This window comes from Sminthopsis crassicaudata, chromosome 2 (assembly GCF_048593235.1).
Source record: "Sminthopsis crassicaudata isolate SCR6 chromosome 2, ASM4859323v1, whole genome shotgun sequence".
Classification (NCBI taxonomy): Eukaryota; Metazoa; Chordata; class Mammalia; order Dasyuromorphia; family Dasyuridae; genus Sminthopsis; species Sminthopsis crassicaudata.
The window spans coordinates 289244154-289266940 of NC_133618.1; the positions used below are offsets into that span (position 1 = coordinate 289244154).

The 22787-nt window shown below is 36.9% G+C and overlaps 1 protein-coding gene across 1 annotated transcript in view; it reads left to right on the forward strand.

The window, feature by feature from the left end:
- Positions 1 to 22787, forward strand: part of SLC24A4 (solute carrier family 24 member 4) — a 240438-nt gene that overhangs the window by 205972 nt on the left and 11679 nt on the right. The window contains 2 exon segments of the mRNA XM_074289649.1: positions 12913 to 13079; positions 18786 to 18900. Coding sequence (XP_074145750.1) covers positions 12913 to 13079; positions 18786 to 18900 — 282 coding nt within the window.

The window sequence follows — 22787 nt, forward strand, 5'->3', positions numbered from 1 at the left end:
TTCAGTTGTTTAATTCCTTGAATTCCATTTGGAGTTTTCTTGGCAAAGATACTAGAATGGTTTAGCAATTCCTTCTCCAAGTCCTTTGACAGATGAGGAAACTGAGACCAACAGTAACTTGCCTCATTAATAAGTGTCTAAAGCTGCATTGGAACTCATCTTCCTGATATCAGTCTCAGTGCTCTACCCACTACATCTCCTAGATGTCATATTCATATTATTCAATATTTTATGATAGTCATACTCTTCTTCAACTAAAAAAAAAAAATGAAAGTTTTTTTTTCAGTATTTAGGCCAATGCCTGGTACATAGTGGGTGCTTAATAAATGTATATTGATTGATTGATCAGATAATTTTCAAAGTTATTTTCAGCTCTAAAGCCTACAATTCTGTGATCCAGTCTCTCCCTTATGCTCCTTAAAACTAGCTCTATATCATATCTAACTTTGTACATTAGTAGATTCTTAATAGCCAATATTTGTTTAATGAAATTGAACAAGGATGGAGAAAATTGAAGACTTCTGGGAATTTATTTTTTATACATTTTAGGCTTCTAGGATTTTATTTTTTACCTCTATCCCTGCCCCTCTCCTCAACTAATACATTTTTTTAATCACTTAAATAAGTAGAGCTTTTGCATTATCCAAAATTCAGTAAGAGATTAGAAGACAAAATGCTTGCAAACACCCACATCTATTCTTTGATCTTGACTGCTGTCTGAATGGGTAATAGGCTAGAACAACTATTAGGAGACAATTTAGCCTTTCCAATGAGCTAATTTACACATTAAACTTCATACACTGATCCCGATAAGTATTTTGGCCCCCTAAAATAATTCTTTTTAATGTCAAAGGACTGCTTTCAGACCTACCAGGTAAACTGTATGGTACATTGTTTCACATCTCAAGGTCCAGATGGAACAAAATGTTCCTATATCTGAAGCACTGATATATACGTAGGAAGCTTAATTAGGGCCCAAGAGAATAAAAAAAAAAAAAAAAAAAAAAAACCAACACTAGTAGGGAGCTTTAAAGGGAAGAATTTCCATTTTGAATCCAAAATAAAGGCAAATGCATTGGGCTTATAGATTTAGAGCTGAAAGGGAACTTAATAGTCATCTAAGCCCTCCCCCCATTTTACAGATGAGGAAACTGAGACACAGAGCGTTTAACTGACTTATCTGACATCAGACTGATATTAAGTAACAGACGGAGGCTTATTTGACCTCTAAACTAAGTTTCCTGTGTCTTATATACTGACTATATGAATTCAGTTTAGAAAATTCTAAACAAGCCATGGAAGAAAAATTAGGAAGCCTGATAATGGTGGGAGGCATCTGTAAAATGAGAGAGTTGTATTCTAAATGAATTCTAAAATCTCTTCCAGATCTATCTCTGCTCTCTACTTTTTCTTGTGATAACTCTTGCTGTCTTCTTCCCCTTATTGCAGCATTCACCCATCCAGAACATACAAGCTGGATGACTCTCTTGGGAGATGGTTGACAAAGGTTGGTTGGGCACACCATGGCAGTAATTGAGCCATGGATATGTTTCACCTTATAAAAATTCAGTGTACCAAAACCAATCTGAATTTAAGCAGCAAAATGGTGGGTGAGCATGTAAAGATAGTTTTAACATTCATTTTTGTAAGATTTTAAGTTCCAAAATTTTCTGTCTCTCACTTTTCTTCCCCCTCCCCAAGACAAAAAGCAATCTGATATACATGTACAACCATGTTAAACATATTTCTTATTGTGAAAGAGGAATCAAGACAAAAAAGAAAAATCACAAGAAAAAACAAATTTAAAAGACGTGTAAATAGTATGCTTTGCTCTGAATTCAGATGCCATAGTTTTTTCTCTGAATATGGATGACATTTTCCATCACAAGTCTTTTGAATTGTCTTGGATGACTATATTGCGGAGAAGAGCTAATAAGTCTATCACAGTTGATCATTGTACATTGTTGCTGTTACTGTTACAATGTTCTCCTGGTCCTGCTCAGCATATACAATTTCTTTTGGATAAATATAAGGTTCTTCACCTTGGAAAAGTTTTTGCCACCACAAGGATTCCTTTTAGAAAAGAAGATTTTATTTTGAGCATTTAAAATAGCAGCTTACATCTTTATAACACTTTCTTCACAGCAACCATGAAAAATAGTTTATGTATTATTATGCCCAAATGAAGAAATTGAATCTTACAGAAGTGCAGTAATTTGTCTGCAGCCACACAATTGTGTTTGAGCTAGGATTCAGACCTGAATTGCTTGATTCCAGCTTATTATCCACTCAGCTTCAAAGTGCCTAACAATGTTGTACATATAGAATGTGTTTAATATATATTTCTTGAATAGTTTTAGACAAGTAATTACCCAAGAGTCTGCAGGACAGGACACATCTGATTTATTACCTATTTCTGTAGGGCTTGTGAGCATATCAGACAATAGTTTGACAGCCCCTGGCTTAGAGAAATGACAATATCTGAACAAAAGTCTTTTTACAGATGGGACAACTGAAGTGACTCTGTAGTTAGAGGAAAACCCAAGGGTAAATCTAGACAACACCATCATAAGGACATCAGAGTTTTGTTTTTGTTGTACTTGATAAAACTATAAGATGGAAGAATAAACAGCTTGTTAAGGATGCATGATACTTTAGCAATAAAGGAAAAATAGTCCCAGGGACCAGTCTACCTGCTTTATTGACATGTCAAAGACCTGTAGCGTGAAAGATAGCTGGACCAGCAGAAAGGCAGATTACTGCTAACAACCTAATAAAGAAAGTTCATTTCTTTAAATGAGGGGTAAGAAGGAGAAGTATGTATACTCTCCTTGAATCACTGAATCTCAGAGTTTGGAAGGACCTTAGAGATATTCTAAGCCAACCTCTAATTTAGCAAAAATCCATCCCCAATATGACATCCCCAACAATAATTATCCAGTAAATTCTTACAAAATTCCAGTAATTAAGAAACTCCTTCCTCAGAAAAGTCATTCTTTTTAAAAGTAACTCATTAACCAGAAGTTCTTCATTATATAAAGCCTAAATTATCTCTCTCCCAGTTTTCAATCATTGATCCTAATTCTCTTTAGGGTCAAACTAAACAAGTCTAATCCCTTTTAATTTTTCTTCCCTGAGTCCTACCTTGCCTTTTCCCTTTCTTCCTACTTTCCCACCTTCTTTCCTTCTTTCTTATTTTTAATCATAATTCTTCTTCCTTCCTTCCTTCCTTCCTTCCTTCCTTCCTTCCTTCCTTCCTTCCTTCACTTTCCTTCCTTCAGTCATACTTTTCCTCCTTTTTATTTCCTTCTTTACTTTCTATTTCCCCTTCCTGCTTTCTATCCTCCTTCATCCTTTTCCTTTCTTCCTTCTTGCCCATTTCTCATCCTGCCTTCTCTCCCTCTTCTTTCCCTCTTATATTTTTCCCCTTTTTTCTTTCTTCCCTTCTACCTTTCCCTCTTTTCTTTCTGCCTTCTTCTCTTTCTTTCTACCCTTCCTTCCTTTCTTCATTCTTTCCTTCCTTCTAATTAAGGGATTTTATAATCCAAGACAATCCCAATAGTCTCAGAATGAAAAATGCCATCTGCATCCAGAGAGACTGAATGTGGATTGACACAATATTTTCACCTTTGTTTCTTTACTGTTTACTTGCTTGCTTTTTCTTTCTCATATTTTTCCCTTTCCTTGAAAATTGTGGAAATATTTTTTAAAGGACTGTACATGTTCTGGCTGTATCACATTGCTTGCTGTCTTGGAAAGGGGAGAATATGGGAAGGAGGGAGAAAAAATTGGAACATAAAATTTTACAAGAATGGATGTTGAAAATTATCTTTACGTGTATTTGGGGAAAGAAAAATAAAGAAAAAATAAATAAGGGACTTCAAAGGCCATATCTGGTCAAGAATCCATGCCAAAAAAAAAAAAAAATCATTGAGTGTTTTCTTGAAGATCTCTAACAAAAGATGGGGAGAATCTCTCCCAAGATAGCCCACTTCACTCTTATATGGTTCTAATATTGAGGAAAGGAAGTTAAGGAAAAAGAAGAGGGAAAGAGGAAAGAAGAAGGAGAAAATCAACCATAATGCTGTTAAGAGAAGTCATAGATAGACAGATAGACAGATAGACAGATAGATAGATAGATAGATAGATAGATAGATAGATAGATAATAAATAGAGTTCAATTCTTTCATCTATAAAATTTGAAAACAGGACCACATGACCTCAAATCCAAATCTGTGATATAATTATTTCCTTAAGATGATAAGAAAAATCATTTCCAGAGTTAAAATACAGAGTTGTTTTGAGGCGACAAAGTAGAGGTGGGTGGATGGTGTCTTGGCTTGGGTTTGATTTGTTTATAAAAGGCAGGAGTGTGAAAAGTCTCACTTTCTGTCAAAATTGGTTTCCTAAAAATTCAAGTTAGAGAAAGATTGCCAAGGAGACAGAGTGTAAAAGACTTGGCTTGTCTGGCTTTGCCTTAGGAGCAGCAGCATTTCAGATGTGCCATTAATGTAATGCTTACAGGGTGTTTGAGAGCAGAAACTCAGAATTCATAGAAGCCCAAGAATGGAAAACAGGAGGCTTCTAAAGTGTTATACATATAACCTGTCACGAACACTGTCATTTTTATCTTCACAATGATCCTGTGGCACCAGGCAGAGCCAGGATTACAAATTATAAAATTATAAAAAAAAAAGGGTCTTAGGTTCTTTAGGTGGACTTTGTGAATATAGTTTTATTGAATAGCAGTCGAGTTGAGAAGTAGTCAGAAAAAAAGACTAATTCTTATGTTTCTCAAATGGAAAAAAGATGCATACTCTGAATAATGCATATTTTGATCTAAAAATCAAAGAATCATGATGAGTTGATGTTGGAAGAGACCTTGGGAAAATAAACACAAAGACTCAACTAAAAATGACCTTAAAATCAAAGAACCATAGAATCATTAGTATTAGAGATGGTTTTGTTTTTGTCTATATATCCACACCCAGTGCCATTTATAAAGTCTTATATATAGTAAGTGTTTAATAAATGTTTATTAAATTGAATTATTATATTTAAAACTTAAGGGAAAGAATACATATATAAGTTCTGTATTCTTTTATGCTAAGGGAATCCTTAGGATATAGAAGCATAGATGGTGGAACATGGAATGCTAGATCTGAGAGACCATCAAGGCTGACTCCTATATTTTACAGAAGAGGACTCAGAGAGGGAAAAAGTGTTTGGTGACAGGGCAGGGATTAGAATATAGGCCCCCAACTCTTAGCTCAGTACTTTTCCTACTAATTCCACTATATTATTTGAGGATTAGCATATCCTAAATTGAAGTGGTTTTTAAAAAAATGGAGATATGTGCCATATCATAACAATTCCTAAAGAAGCAGTAGATAATACCTGACTTATCATTCAAATCAACAAGCATTTTTTTGTTTATAACAGCTTTTAATTTTTCCAAATACATGCAAAGATAGTTTTCAACTTTGCAAAACCTTGTATTCCAAATTTTTCTCACTCCCTTAAGACAGCAAGCAATCCAACATAGGTTAATGTGAATTATTCTAAATGTATTTCCATATTTGTCATGCTGTACAAGAAAAATCAGATCAAAAAGGAAAGAAAACATAAGAAAGAAAGAAAAAAAGCAAACAAACAGAAAAAAAAAAAAGGTGAAAATACACAATCTTCATAGTTCTCTCTCTCTGGATGTGGATGGCTCTTTCCATCACAAATCTATTGGAAATGCCTTGAATCATTTATTGTTGAAAAGAGCCACATCCATCACAGCTGATCATCACATAATTTTCTTGCTGTTTTTTTTTTTAATTCTATCAACTTCACTTAGCTTTGGTTCATGTAAATTTTTGCCATAGCAAGCATTTATTAGGTACTTGATAGGCCCAAAAACAGACATGAAAACAATCTCAAACTCAAGGAACTTACATTCTATCGGGTGTAACCAGGATGCATATAGATGTGTAAATACAAGATATGCCTCAAGTAATTTTATTATAGGAATGGATAGCACCAGTCACAAGGGGGAATCATTAGGGAAGAGATAGCACCTGAAATGATTCTGAGAATTAGACAGTGGGGACAGCCTTTCCAAGGCACAAAGGTGGGAGATGAATGATGAATAATAATTAAGCCAGCATCAATGGATTTTGGAATCCATTTGGCAAAAATAATATAAAATAAGTCCGGAAGGATGGGATGGAGTCAGAAAGAGAAAAGCTTTAAATTCCAAACAGAAGATGTTATATATTTTATCCTAGAAATAAAGAGAAGTTCCAAAGCTATCTAAACAGGAGAATGGCAAGGTCAAATCCAAGTTCAAATCTGACCCCAGACATTTCTTAGCTATGAGAGCCTGAGCAAGTCACTTCTTCCTGTTTGCCCCAGTTTCCTTATCTGTAAAATGAGCTGGAGAAGGACATGGCCAATCACTCCAGGATCTTCACCAATGGAATTATGAAGATTGAACATGAGTGAAACAACTGAACAACAAACGGCAAGATCAAAGCTATTGTTTCTGGCTATATTTTATTTATTTAGCATCTATATGGAGGAGAGATAAGAGACAAGAAGACCAATTAGAAAGCTACTAAAATAGAGTATTGAGAAATAATGAATGTAATACAGACTGGGGAAAAGGTAGTGATAGAAGCAAGAGTTGATGTGGAGATAGAGATTATGATAACTGATTAGTCGTAGGGGAGGTGAGAGACCTTGATTAATCAAGACTAACACTCAATTTGCAGCTGGAAAAGCTGGCAGTGACCTCATCATAAATAGAAAGGACAAAGTGAGGAGGAAAGATGAGTCCTGTTTTGGGTAGATAAAGTCCTGGAAATACAAGGAGAGAGATGTTTTTTCTCCCAAAGCTATTTGTAGTAAAAAGATTACTGAACTAGGGTCAAGAGACCTGCATTCATTTCTCAATTTTTTATACTCTATCGGCGACCTGACCATCTTTCCATCACGGGTTTGTTGGAATGGCCTTGAGTCACCTCATTGCTGAGAAGAGCCAAGTCCATCAGTTGATCATCTCAGTCTTGTTAGTGCTGGGTCCTGTGTTTTTTCTCTTGGTTCTACTCACTTCCCTTAGAACAGTTTGTGCAAGTCCTTCTGGGAACAAGCATCTTCCTGAACCTCGTGTTCTTCATTTATAAATGGAGATAAAAAACACATTCTATATCTGCTTTGTTGGATTGTTTCCAGTCATTTAGGTCAGGTCAACAAGCATTTATTAAGCACCTACTGCACAAGCAACTAAGCATAGTACTGAGTGTATAAAAAAGGGTGTGTGGGGGGGTGAAAACATTGCCAACTCTCAAGAATTTCACAATCTAATAGTAATCACTTTGTCAGTCTTTAAGCATAACAAATCTGGAGTTGTTGTTATTAATAGGGGCAGCTAGATGGTGCAATGGATAGAGGGCCTGCCCTAGAGTCTGGAAGACCTAAGTTCAGTGCTGCCTTAGACACTTATTAGCTGTGTGGCCCCGGGCAAATCAACATACTAACCCTGTTTGCCTCAGTTTCCTTATCTGTAAAATGATCTGGAGATGTCAGTAATTCCATTATTATCACCAAGAAAACCCCAGATAAATGGCAACACCAAGAGTCAAACGTGACTGAAATAAATTAGTAACAACATTCATAATAGGATATTAATATGTTGATTATTGTAATTGTTATGTTTTATACAATAATTTGTTGGTATTTCATTAGGAATTTGGATTAAAGCCTTAAGCAAGGCAATAAAATTGTAACAAAGTTTTATGAGCAGCAAGTTAGAAAAGGGCCTTTCCTATGTTCCTAAATCCTGCCCGCTCCAGTTTAGAACAAAATACTAAAATAGAGTAATTGACTGGAAGTCAAACATGTGAATTATGACCTTGGACAAATGATTTTGCCTCTCTAAGCCTCAGTTTCCTCATTTATAAAATAGAAAGATTGGTATTAGGAGGCTCTGTTGAATTCTACTTTTTTTTTTTTTTTGATGAGGCAGTTGGGGCAAGTGACTTACCTGGGGTCACACAACTTGTAAGTGTTAAGGTAAATGAGGTCACATTTGCATTGAGGTTCTCCTGACTTCAGAGCCAGTACTCCCTCCATTGTGCCATCTGACTGCCCCAATAGTATTCTACTTTCAAAAATCACAGAACGGGTTCCCAAGTGCAGTAATTCAACCATTCCCCTAATTGGAGTGTTTAATTAGTTAACAATCCAAATTAATTTGTTAAAATTTTTAAATGGCAACTACATCTGTTGTTAATTTTCCCCCCTCCAATATGATTAGCCATCTGCTTCATGACAGCTCAGCTAAAAACATTTTTCACATAATTAAATTGTCATTTTCCACTTGAAAGAAGAGTTCTCGGTTTAGCAAAAGGAGCAGCCATGTAAAGTGTAGGAACACATATCTCCATTGGTTATTTTCAGATAGCAATTAGTTAATTAATAGGTTTTTATCCAGTGTCTCCCCTATGGCCTGTCCTATATTAGGTGTTGTAGAAGATCAAAAAAAAGAACGTGGTCATTGTCCACAAGGAGATTGCAGTCTAGCAGGACAGACAGGAAAAGAAGAACTGAGTAAATAATTGTAGAGGATAATGGAACACAATGAAAAGGGACCTTTAGGGATCACCTTGTAGAGGTGGGAAGGCCTGATTTAGTGCAGATTTTTTGGATTCATTTGAACTTTTCCTTAAAATAAAAAGTTTTGACCCAGGTTCTCTACACACTTTAATTCCTACCTTTAATGGCATCTGTCTTTCTAATTGAGTGATTTCATAGTGACCAAAGTTAGGAGGGGAGGAGAAAGTCCATGGTTTGCGTGATTTATGTGAAGATTCCAAAGCCCTTTTAAATATGTCAATTAATTTTATTCTCACAATATAACTCCACCCCATCCTCAAGCCAGTTAGATAGATGCTATTATTATTCCCATACATTTCTCATATTTAAAATATGAGAAAACTGTGGCCTAGAAAGTTTAGGTCATTTGCCCAGGATCTCACAGCCACTCTGACTCTCACTCTCCCCCCCAGGCCCTCTACAGCTAGGCGATTTATACCAGAAATCAAATAGACCTGTGTTCAGGTCCTCTTGGTTCTTTGTTGTTAGTTATTTTCAGTCCTGTCTGACTCTTCATGACCCCATTAAGAGTTTTCTTGGCAGAGATGCTGGAGTAGTTTTTCATTCCCTTCTCACTTGACAGGTGAGGAAACTGAGGCAGACGAGGTTAAGGAGCCCACAGTTAGCCAGTCTGAAGCCAGGTTTGATCTCAGGAAGAGGAATCATCCTGACTCCGGACCCAGCACTCACAATGGCACCACCTAGCTGCCCCTAGATGGCTCCCTAGCTTTTCCCTTTGGTGTGAGAAGAGAACCATTTCTGACATCTGTCAGCCTCCCCTTACAACCACACATTCTGAAATCTCTGAGCCATTGCAACTCGCCGAGGGGTAGTACAGTGAGGAAGGGAAAGGGGACAGGCTGACTCATCTCTCTCTGGTGTGAGGCTCTAAGAACTTTTCCTAGAACCTAGGACTTTATCCCTCACAGCTTCTAGCAAGCCTCAGGGAAAAAAAAAAAAAAAAAAAAAAAAAGTGCCATTTTTCTGATGGTCTGAATTTCTGGTTTAACTTAACTCTTACTTCTCCAAAACAAACACATATTCTACAAATCTTTTATTCAATACTTCGATGCACAGAGATAGATGATAGAGATGATGGACAGATAAGAGAAATAGACACAGATGATAGACAGAAAAATAGAGAGATAGAGCGATGGATGGATAAATTGGCAGGCAGACAGATAAGTAGACACTGATGATAGAAAGGCAGATAGATAAATAGATTAACATAGGTATAGATAACAGACGGATAAATCCAGTAATATTCTTCTAATAGATGTTTGTTTGGGGCCAAATCCTCTGCTCTTCAATCCATCTTTCATATGCTGCCGGTCTCATCTTCTTTAGCCATTTCATGTCCTTCCTTCACTCAAAATCTTTAACTAGTTCCCTATTGCCGACCAAGGCCTACCAAGTTGTCCCACTGAGAAACCACTGAGCCTGGAATCAAAAAGAGCTCTTTCAAATCCAACTTTAGACTTAGCTACTAGCAGCATGATCCTGAGCAAATCACTTAATCTCTGCCTTCTTCAGATTACTTACACATAATATTTATAAATATTTTTATATATACATATATTATTTTTATTTAAAAATTTATAAAAACGCTTAGCACAACGCCTGTGCATATAATGGGCACTATAATTTAAAGGCTTATTCCCTTCTCTTCTCTCTATCAAGTAAATTCCAAACTTTCCTACCTGACTGCCTACAAATGGGCAACTTCCTTTTTCCAGCCTTATTTCATACTGCCACCTTCTCCATACTCTGCACTGGACAACCAAACTAGACTTTGTTTCCCACCTCCATACTCTTGCCCTAGCTTTCCTCTACCTGCAGTGTTTCCTACTCAAACACCAGCTCTAAGCTCCAGTTATTAAATTCATCTTTGAAAACCCAACTCAAATACCTACTACAAGTCTTGTAAGCTCCAAATAGTTGTAATGACTATTTCTTTTACCTCCCATAAAGACTTCTCATGTAATAGTTTATATTCTAATTACCTGTCTATGTCTCATGGACCATGCCCTAGCTACACTATTGTCACCACACATGTAAATAAATACAGATTACTATGCTAGGCCTTGGGAAAGATACAAAGCTAACACAATACACAGACTCTGCCCTCATGGTGCTTAGATCTGATATGTTATTAGGGTCATATCTCTTCCAAGTGCTGTGTACTTGCCAAAGTGTTCAGTATACAATAAGTTCATTAGGATAGGTTAGAGGTTAGATATAAATAAATAAAGATAGATATAAATATTGATTAAACTAAACTATTGAAAGATACATAGAAAAGGGCAGAAAGATGATAAAGGGAGAGATTAATGTGACTTGGATTCATTAGAAAAGCCTTCAAAGAAATGAGGCTGGAAGTTAACATTCAGGAATAAGTAGGACTGGGGCAGTGGATAGAGTACTAGCCCTGCAGTCAGGAGGACCTTTACAAATATTACCTACAAGTATGTGTCGGCAATATCCCCATTTTACAGTTAAGGAAACTGAAGAAGGTAGAGGTTAAATCCAGCCTCAGACATTTACTAGTTGAGTGACTCTGGACAAGTCATTTAACCCCTATTACCTTGTAATAAAAAAATTTTAGAAAATTTTTAAAAACGCAGGATTTAGCTCAGAGAACTGAGGAAGTCAAGACTGAGGAAACTGGGAAGCTGCATGAGCAAAAGCATAAACGTGGTTGAGCATGGTGAGTGGCAAAGGCTGGTCTCATGGAAACAGAGGTATTCTCTTAGGCTGGAGTCAGTAATAAAGTTGGCAATGTAGGGTGAGGGCAGATTTGGGGAGTTTGAGGCACAAGCCTGATAATCCATATAGGCCGAACCTCACCCTCAGAATAGCTGATCTAACTTGGCATGGAAATCACACAGTTGTTACTCTGCATTTTTAAGAAACTCAGGGCTGCACTAATCATCATGATGAATTAGCCTAAATAGAAGGAGAGCTGACTTGGAAACTTGAGCCTAAACGCCAGCCTTGCCCACCAGTCGGTTGTGTGGGTAACCTTGGAGTGCCATCTCAGTGGTCATCGCTTTCCTCACACATAACAGTTGGTAGATTTGACTAGGATATTTTCAAAGAATTCCATCAACTTAATAATTCTATCTCAGACTTTGTGCCTCTTCCTAAAGGGCTTATTTGAAGTAATGAAGAAAGGCAATAAATGTCATGGAAAAGCACTGAATTTGAAGAGAGAACCTGGGTTCTAATTCTGCTACTTGAATGGGTCAGGTAGACCTAAAATAGCTTTTTTATGCTTCAGTATCCTTGTCTATAATAATAATATTTTATATACATATATGTAAATATGTAATTTGTTTATTTTATATATAAACAGCATTTATTAACACGTGTGTAATGGTAGTAGTGTGGATAGAGCATGATCCATGATTCATACACAGATAATTAGAATATAAACTATTACATGAGAAGTCTTTATGGGAGGTAAAAGAAGTAATCATTACAACTATTTGGAGCTTACAAGACTTGTTATAGTAGGTATTTGAGTTGGGTTCTCAAAAATGAATGAAATATATATTTATACATATATATAATATAATAATAAAATAAAATAGGGAAGAAGAGGTTGGATCAGGGAAAAATCACCTGGGATCTCTAAATTTCTTTTTTAATATTTTGATAACTGGATTGCAACATAATTAGTTTCCTTTGTAATCCTACAGATTTTATTTTATGCATTTTAAAACATTATTCTGAAAAGAGACCCATGCTTAGAATGAAAAAGGGGCACAATCCAAAAAAAGGTATTAAAAAAATTAGCTGACAAAGTCCTTTCCAACTCTAAATTCTTTGTAAAATTTCAGGAGACACGGAGGCAGAGCACAGGAAATATTAAGGTCGTTATTATTAATTTTTTAAATTAGAGGTGTTGAAAACCCACATTACTGGGGGTTTTTTTGGTGGGTTGCTTTTGTTTAATAGCTTTTCCAAAATCAGAAGTTTAGCACAAACATACATTGACTCTCAGTTATTAACAAAGGCATCTCTGCTCTATTCCATCAATATATGTAATTTGAAGCCACGCACTGGCCTGAATTCATGATCTAGGAGGCAGAGGCAGGTAAAATGAGAGATAGCAAAAGGAGCAGTGTGGCTCTGGTGATCTTGGGGGAGTACCAGTCCACTCTGAGCCTCAGGCAGGAGCCTGTAATACAAAGAGATTAAATTTGGGGATCTATAAGTTTTCTTCTAAGCCCTCTGATTCTCAGCTCCTCATTGCTGTCTCTGCAGAGGCACCCATGGACCGAGCAAAGTGGATCTTCACCTGGCCCCTGATATTCCTGCTGTTTATCACCATCCCAAACTGCAGCAAGCCACGCTGGGAGAAGTTTTTCATGGTCACCTTTGTCTTCTCCACCCTTTGGATTGCTGTGTTTTCCTATTTAATGGTGTGGCTGGTAAGTGATGAATCATTGATGTTCAGGCCCTCTACTCCTCTCCCAGGTGAGTTAGGAGGGGGGAGCACTGAGATGCTAAACAGGTTGGCAGGAGCCAGGAGTGACCGTGGGACCCTGACAGGCAACAGGATGAAGTGGAAACAATCCTGTAATTGTAGTTACCAGACCTTAATTTGAACCACTTCTGTGCGGTCATTTTACATCTAAGATTTCAGTTTTTTTAGCTTTAAGACAAGGAGTTTAACTAGGAAGAGACATAACTAGCAACTTTTTGTGCCCAGAATACAACACAAAACAACCCTTGGCAGGAAACTGATTGCTTCTTGTCCTTAATTCTGGAAGAAGACTAAAATTACATCACTGCATGTGGCTGATCAGATCGATACGAGTTCGGAAAGCTTTGCCACAGATCACACACCAATAATCCCTCTGCACATTTGGGGTGGATTCTCTAATTCTGCACATCTCATATTGCTTCCGAGCTGATTCAATTCTGCTTGCTCATAGAGCACTACACTTTCTGCCATGTCACACAATAATTTCTAAAATTCTTTTTACATGTGTCTATGTATATATTTTAGTGATCTGTAACTTTTTTATCTTTTTTAATTGAAATTTTTATATTCAAAACATATGCACAAGGATAAATCTTTTCAACCATTGACCCTTGAAAAACCTTGAGTTTTGAATTTTTCCCCTCCTTTCTCCCACTAATTCCCCTAGATGCCATGAAATCCAATATATGTTATACATGATAAAAAAAAGGTGGTTGTAATATATATACTATATATATATATAGTATATATATATATGTCAAATCCAAAATAGACATATATATTTATTTAATAATCTTGTTTCACAAGAAAAATCAGATCAAAAAATGAGAAAGAAAATAAAATTCAAACAAGCCACAACAAAAAGAGTGAAATGATCTATTGCAATCCACCCTCATTTCCTATAGTCTTCACTCTGGGTTAGATGGCTCTCATCATCACAAGATCATTGGAACTGGCCTAGAATTCTAAAATTCTTAAGAGAGACCTTGAGAGTGTCCTTGCATTGCTTTTTCTAACCACCAAGTGAGCTCTTCCCCTGTGTGAGTTCTCCATAAAATAATCTTTTTGGCAAGCATACATTTGTCATTTGAACAGGATGGCTGTTGAGAATTGTGCTCTCTGCAGTAAAGTTGGAATGTTTGGCAGTTTAGAACAAAAAAGGATCTCAGTGTCTGGTCTCTTATCCTGCCAGGTGATCTTCAGAATCTTCCTAAGACAATTCATTTGGAAGCAATTCAGTCTTTTTCATAGTCTTTTTTTTTTTTTAATAGAATATGGCAAGGAGACAGTGCATGAGGTAATGAAGTCCCTGAAATAACATATTTGCAGAGAAGGATACTAAGGGGAAAAAGCAAGGGTAGATAGATAGGGCCAAGGAAAAATTCACAGGGTGTGTCTTTTGTCAGGAAAAACGGAAAACTTTCTAATAATGTCCTGTTCTGCTTCATTATCCTTGCTCATCAGTGCCAAACTCAGTTATTTCTATGCTCTTAAAGGACAAAAAGTACAATGAGCATCCCATCTATATTTATCCACTCCTGGCCAAAACCCTGATGGCCCTGCCCTAGTTACAGTCCTGGAACTAGTTGATCTTTTCCGTTTGTGACTTTGTTCAAGGTCACATGAGGAGTAGTACGTAGCAAAGCTGGAATTCCAATTTGGGTCTTCTGGTTTCAAATTCATCGTCATTTCCACTACATTGTTTCCTTGGGCTAAAGGGGGGAGACTACTATTGGCTTTGAGTCTGGCAGACCACTGAGGGTCTTTTGGAACTAACACTGCATGAGGCTGAGGTTTCGAGAGTACAGCTGATGAAGCAATGATACAATATGAGAGAGAGGGGGAGAGAAGAGTGCTCCCATATGTGGGATTCTTTCCTCAAGGGGGGTTGAAGCAGGTGTGATGAGTCCTGGTTCATTGAAGGAAAACCAGATAATATGAGCTACAGGCCAGATCAATATAGAGAAGGCCATTAATGGGAATCAGGGAGGAAAAAAAAAGGCATGGTTTCCAGAGACCAGGACTCAAGAAAAGGGATCAAGCGTGGGGAATTTTAAGACAGCAGCTAGAATAAAGTCATCAACCAGTATTCCTTCCATCTTCAAGATGTTCTTATGCTTAATTATCATCCCCTACACCCCAGTAATTCCTCCAAAATTCATCTTCACCCCCCCAGTCTTGGCCAAAATTGGGAAAGCTCATTTTTGTCTTCTTGTCTCCCTTTCTCAATCCCTGATATTTTTCCCCTTTGCTGATTGATTTACCTGAAATGTTCCAACCTGCATCCAGCACAAGCTTGTAAAAATCCCCTGGCCTCCACATTTTCTCCCTAGTCTTGCTTACTGTTCACTCCCTTGCTACGTGTATTCTATGGCTTCCTTATTTCTCAGTCATTTAGGCTTATCCAACTCTTCATAACCTCATGGACCCAGGTCCTTCTACCTCCACTGTCTCCCAAACTCTGTCCAAGTTCATGTTGTTTCCATGACATCCATCCATTTTATTCTGTATCTTCCCCTTTTCTATTTGCGTTAATCTTTCCCAACATCAGGGTCTTTTCCAGTGAATTCTGTCTTCTCATTATATGGCTAAAGTATTTAAGTTTCATCTTCTAATATTTATCCTTTCAGTGAATACTCTGAATTAATTTCCTTAAGTATTGACTGTTTTGCTCTCCTTCCTCTAGAGACTCTCCAAAATCCTCTCCAGCACCACAATTTGAAAATGTTGATTCTTCTAGTCCAACTCTCCCAGCTATATATTGCTTCTAAAAAAAAAATCATAATTTTGACTAGACACTGAGGGAGACACAAAAATGAATAAGAAAGAGTCCTTGTCCTTTCGGACCTTTTAGTCTAGTGAGACAAATAAAAAATGGAGCCGTAGATAACCAGAACATGAACAGTACATAATTAAAATTCAAAGTAGGAGGATCTATCTAAGGAGGAAGGAATGATTTCCTGCTCTTAATTTTGTGGTGCTTTTTTAATGAACACAAATAAAGCCCAAACTCCATTTATCTTCAGTCCTCACAGTGTTACCCACTAAGCATGATTGTCCACTCAAAAATAGAGGGAGCATTGATTACATTTTCATGCTGGTAGGCCCCTTGTCCAATTTTAGATTATCTTAACTATATTCAATTCAGTCCAGGAAAGGGTAGAAAAAAATTATTAGTGTTTTCTCAGAATAAAAGAGAAAGTAGTAGCTAACATTTATGTTTCAGGGTTTACAAAGGCCTTGAGATGTTTTATGTCATTTTATCCTCATTACCCTCTGAGGTAACTCCTATTATTATCCCTCTCTTACAGGTGAGGAAACTGAGGCTGGCAGAGATTAAATGAGTAGTTCAGGAGCACTTCCAAGAACTATGTGAGGTTGAACTCGGGTCTTCCTTAGATGCAGTGCTCTATCCATTGCACAATCTAGCTTCTCATTTTTAGCCAAAAAATTCTGCAATATGTCCCTATTCCCTGATTGACAGTCCTAAATCCCCCATGTCTCCTGCCCCAGTTCTATCCATGAAAGATATTAATTGTCACCTATTTGCCCTTCAGTACCCCCCATCCCCATCCTCAAGTTCATCCCACTCCTTTACCAGTGTTCCAGAGCCAGAACTATTTCTCATTTATGGACAAAAGAAAAATCTGGCAGCCGATTCCTATTCTCTCTCCTTCATGTGGTCTTGAATTCCCAGTCTAAGGTCGGTGCTTAGGATTTGTGGCTTATTCAGAGGAGATCATTTGGACCCAAGTGAGATTCCAGCTACATTATGGTCACCATATATATGATTATTGTAACATTCATAGCAAAGAAGGTTTCCTCATCTGCTCTGATAATAGAAAATCTCTAGAGACTCCCAAATTCAGATGAAGATGAGGGAGACAGAGGGAAAAGCCAACATCTAAAACGCCAGGTTAACCATGTAAACCACTGTCTCAAGCACGTTGACTGCCTGTGTTAATGCTCCACATAACAATGGCACTTTTCTGACTGCATGGTGCAGTTTTATCCTTTTTATTTAAAGATGTATAAATATTTCATTCAATTTACATTCCTTCAGCATAACTTGGCTCTTACTCAAGCACCTTCCCAAAAAGACATTACAAAAAAAGAAAAATCATTTGCTGAAGCTGCTATAGAAATGTTTGAATTAAAAAATAAAATAAAATTAATGAAACCGTGAATGGCACCTCGCTCAAATTTTCTCTAAAAATAAATTACTGTTCAACCATTTTGCATAACTAGATATACAGAGAGATAGAGTCAACGTTTCATTAAATATGAACAATAATATTTAATAACATTTGAAATCCCAAAGGCCAGGGATTATCTACCTCACAATCTGGTTTAAAACAGTAATGGTAAGTGATTTTGCTCAAAGAGAAAGAAGTAGGAGTTTGAATATTCATGGTGGTTGCCTACTTAAATAAAAGAACATTGCCATTAAGACTCCCCATTTTTGCTCCACTCACTTTTTGGTACAATACGCCCACACAGACACACACCTCCAAGCAACATCCCATCCATCATCTGCATGCAGTAATAATTATATTAATAGGCACGCCTCCTAGGACCTTTCATTTGCATAGGACTTAAGAATTTCCATTATTTTGATCAATGATGGACAGAATCAGCTACATCCAGAGAAGGAACACTGGGAAATGAGTGTAAACTGTTTGCATTTTTGTTTTTCTTCCCAGGTTATTTTTACCTTCCAAATCCAATTCTTCCTGTGCAATAAGAGAACTGTTTGTTCTGCACACATATATTGTATCTAGGATATACTATAACATATTTAACATGTATAAGACTGCCTGCCATCTAGGAGAGGGGGCAGAGGGAGGGAAGGGAAAAGTCGGAACAGAAGTGAGTGCAAGGGATAATGTAAAAAATTACCCATGCATATATTCTATCAATAAAAAGTTATAATAATAAATTTTTTAAAAAGAATTTCCATTATTTCCCATGATCCTCTAACCACCTTGGGAAGGAAGCAAGATTAGGAGTTTTGTTTTGGTTTGGGTTTTGTACCATTAAACAGAAAAAATTTAGACCTCAAGATGCTATATAATTTATTAGCTGTTAAGTGTAGGCACATGGCCCAGAACAAACACTTAAAGCTCTCATTTAGTGTAACAGAGAAGGTGCTAAGTGCCATGGACAGAGTGTTAGAGCTGGTCAGGAAGATCTGAGTTCAAATCCTGTGTGACCCTGAGCAAGTCTCTTAACCCTGTTGCCTCAGTTTCCTCAATTGAAAAATGGGGATAATTACACCGATACAGAGCAGCGTTGTGTGTGAGCCAAAGCAAGGAGTTATGTGTCCCCAGACGGCAGAATAGGTGGGGAAGTGGTCAATATGAGAACTGGGAAGGTGGGGGGGAGGCCGGATTGTGAACAGCTTTGAAGGCCCGACAAAGAATAAGATCATTGATCCAGGGACGATAAGGAGCCATGTGGCAGACTTTAGAACAACCACTTTGACAGCTGGGTGGAAGATAGACCCAAGAATGAGGATTAGGAGGGAGAGTCTGCAAAATTGCCGGTCCAGTAAAGGAGATTGTTGTGTTCTTTCTGTATCCATTAAAAATAAAAAAGTTTCCAAAGATGTCCCATGGTTATTTCAGTTTGTTTTGTTCTTCTTCCGCAGGTGACTATTATCGGATACACACTTGGGATCCCGGACGTTATCATGGGCATTACCTTTCTAGCAGCAGGAACAAGCGTACCAGACTGCATGGCCAGCCTGATTGTGGCCAGACAAGGTATGGAAGTGGCAGGGGATGGGGGAAGACCCTGAAGGGCCAGTCAGGACACCCACCGTCTAGGGCCTAGCCTTTTAAGTCGCTTCGGCAATTCACTGCTGCTCTCTGGGTCTTGATTTTCCCCTCTGTGCCGTGAGGGGTGGACCGAATGATTGCTCCCTAAGGCTCCTTCTAGCCCTAACATTCTCTGATTATATGTTATTTTTTATTGTAGTAGGTTTATTTATTTTTAATACCCATTGCTTTATGAATCATGTTGGGAAAGAAAAATCAGAGCAAAAGGGAAAAACCATAGGAGAGAGGAAAAGAAGTGAACATAGCCTGTGTTGATTTATATTTAATCTCTATAGTTCTTTTTCTGGATGTGGATTTTCTATCCAAAGTCTATTGGGATTATTTTGGGTCAGTAAATCACTGAGAAGAAGCCAGCTTTTTTATTTATTAAAGCTTTTTAATTTTCAAAAAATATGCATGGATAATTTTTCAACATTAAACCTTGCAAAACCTGTAAGAACCAAGCTTTTCATAGTTGTTCATCACATAGTGTTATTGTGTCTGCGTGTTTCACTCAGCATCTGTTTGTGTAAATCTTTCTATAATCAGTTTATTCATCATTTTTATAGAACAACAATATTCCATTACCTTCATGTACCACAGCGTGTTCAGCTATTCCCCAAATGATAGGTATGATTATATATTATTGAGACACCAATAATTTTGAGCCAAAGAGGACCTAAGTTTGACTCTTGCCTCTAACAGACTGCTATCTGTGTGATCTCACACAAATCATTTACCCTTATTGGAGCTCAGTTTGCTCATATGTTAAGATGGGGGGGGGCGGGGGGGGGGAGAAATAGAGGGAAGGGATTTAGCATCTCTCATGCCCCTTAAATCCCACGATCCTAAGAAAGTCCTTGTTTTTAGCATTCTGAAGTCATCAATATCAACAGGCAGCCTTTTTCCCCCCAACCAAAATTATAAGTAGTTAATGAACCTAATATGGAGACATAAGATTACCTGAAAATGTCATTTAATGTATTATTTGGGATATGGGTGAAATCATATAATCAATATAAATCAAAAAGCATCTATTAATCACCTACTAGCACCTACTATTTGTCTATTGTGAGACTCTGAGGAAACAAGGATATAAAACAGTATTCAAGAAGTTTACATTTTTTTCTTTTTCCTTAATTTTTACACACATTTATAATCTGTCCTTGCTATTGTCCATCCTGCTAAACAACAGCCACAAAATGAAAATTAAAACTTTCATGATAAATAAAACCAATTCCCACATTGACCATGTCCTTTTTTTCCCCTCTTTGTTTCATCTTTGTAAGATAAAGGCAGAGTAGTGGTTAAAGGGAGCTCACATTCTAATGGGGGACATAACAAATACATATAAAAATATATATAGCATAATTAGATGAACAAATACAAATACAAGTGAAGTAATTAAATACAAGGTACTATAAACTATGATGGATCTCCAGATTGTGTTGTGCTAGTAAAGTTATATGGTATTTCCAGTGTTTGGAAGACAAAGAGGGACTTTTCTTCATGAAATTACTAATGAAAAATCAGAACCCAGTAGACAAAAGTTGGGAAGCTTCAGACCCATAGTACCCTCTTTCTTTTCCTCTTCTGAAATGGAGCTTTTTTTTCTTCTGGGGAAAGGGAAAAGGAAGGAAATATTTACTAAGTGCCTCTATGTGTGATCTCATTTGATCCTTACAACTCTGAGAAGTAAGTGTTATTGTTATTCCCGTTCTACAGTTGAGCAAAGTGAGGCAGACAGAGATTAAATGACTTGCTCAGGGTCACACAGCAATTCAGTGTCTGAAGCTGGACTTGAACTCTAGTCCTCCTGATTTCAGGACTGCTATCCAATAGCCTCAAGATCACGTCATACAAAGATCCTTTGAAGGAATTTGGTGATTTTTATCCTGGAAATTTGGGTGGGATTCAAGTATAGCAGTCTTCCAATATTTATTTGAAGATGATGTCCCTTTTATTAGTGATGAGATTACACCATTGATTCATATTGAATTTGTGTTCCACTAACATCTCCAGATCTTTTTCAGACAAACTAACATCTAACTTCGTCTCCTCATCATGTATGTGTTGACACTATGAATCCACTTACAGGACTTTACATTTATTTATATTAAATCTCACGTTGCCATTGGTTCAATGTTCTAGCCTACTGAGATAATTTCAGGATCCACGCTTTGTCAACCAATATGTCAGCTATCCCTGCTTGCCTTTTACATTCCACAGAGTTGAAAAAAATGCCAATTGTGATTTTTGTCAAGTCACAGATAAATGTATTGAACTACCCAACACAACTAGCATCACCCTCCAAGGTAATATTAACCCATTAACTATAATTTTTTGCTCTGGTATATAAAGAATTCCATTTACCCCTACTCTTGTCCATTCCTTATCTCTTCATCTCTCACCAGAATAGCATCCCCAAATCTAGGTAAACTATGACTTCCCTGATTTATCAGTTCAGTGGGTCCAAAAAAAACCAAAAAAAAACCCTAAAAACTTATCATATCTTTCTTATTTTTATTCAGCAGCCATTAATTAATTAATCTCTAAAGCAAAAATTGCTATTATGTGAATAGCAAAAAGCAATATAATTGGGTTTTTTAATGTTAAAATTTTATTTAGTTTTGCAGTTGAGTAGAAAATTAATTATGGCCTATCTTTAAAAAAAAAAAAAACTTTCAAAAAGACTTTCATTTTAATACTATAGTTTCTTCCCAATATAACTCTCATTACAATTAAATCTTCTCTCTTATAATGAGCAAATTAATTGATCTGGAAACTGTGTCTGCCAGCATGTGCCACATTCCATACCCAGAATGCTCTACTTCTCCATGGAGAGAAGGAAAGAATGCCTTTTGACTTATCATTTCTCCTCATGAAGCAAGATTAGTCATTATAATTAATCAAAATTCTACAACCTTTCAGTGGCATTTTTGTTTATATTAGTTTTACCCCTGGGTATAGTGCTCTGTCCTGGCTAAACTTATTTCATTCTCCTTCAGTTCCCACTTCATTGAATTCCTCATATGTTTTGTTTCTGGTATTTCTAGGAGCTGGGTAACACAGGGAATAAAATGCTGGATCTAGAGCCTGGAAGACCCAAGTTCAGATCCTGCCTCAGACATTTACTAGCTGTGTGGCCAAGTTCCTCAACTGTAAAATGGAGAAATGATATTTTTTGTTATTCAGGCATGTCTGATTCTTTATGACTCCCTCTGAGGTTTTCTTGTCAAAGAGTGGTTTGCCATTTCCTTCTCCAGCTCATTTTACAGAAGACAAAACTGAAGGAAATAGGGTGAAATAACCTGTGCCCAGAATCACACAGCTGGAAAGTGACTGAGACCAGATTTGAACTCAGGAAGATGAGTCTTATTTACTCATATATTTATGAGCCTAGTATAATAGAGCCTAGCACAGTTGCTAGCAGTCTTATGACAATATTTATAAACTAGTTCATTTCAACTATTTCCCCCCAAAAGCAACATACCTATTATGGATGAAGACAAGGATCCAGATATAAATTTAGGACTGCTTCCTCTCTACCCCCAATTTTTATGTCATTTACTATTTAGTACCTACTTAACTGAAAATGCACCATTAGAAAGGGATTTTTGAATGGTCCTTCTGTCTTTTGAGTTCCCTATTAACCTACTTCTCCTACCCCAGGACACACACACACACTTAATGATTTTATTTACCAGAATAACCCAACCATACCTATGTCCTGACTTTTTCAGTGGTCCCTTCATTTAAATTTGGATATATCTCGTCCATCTCAACCTTAATTTCTTTTTTTAAAATTTATAATAGCTTTTTATTTTTTTAAA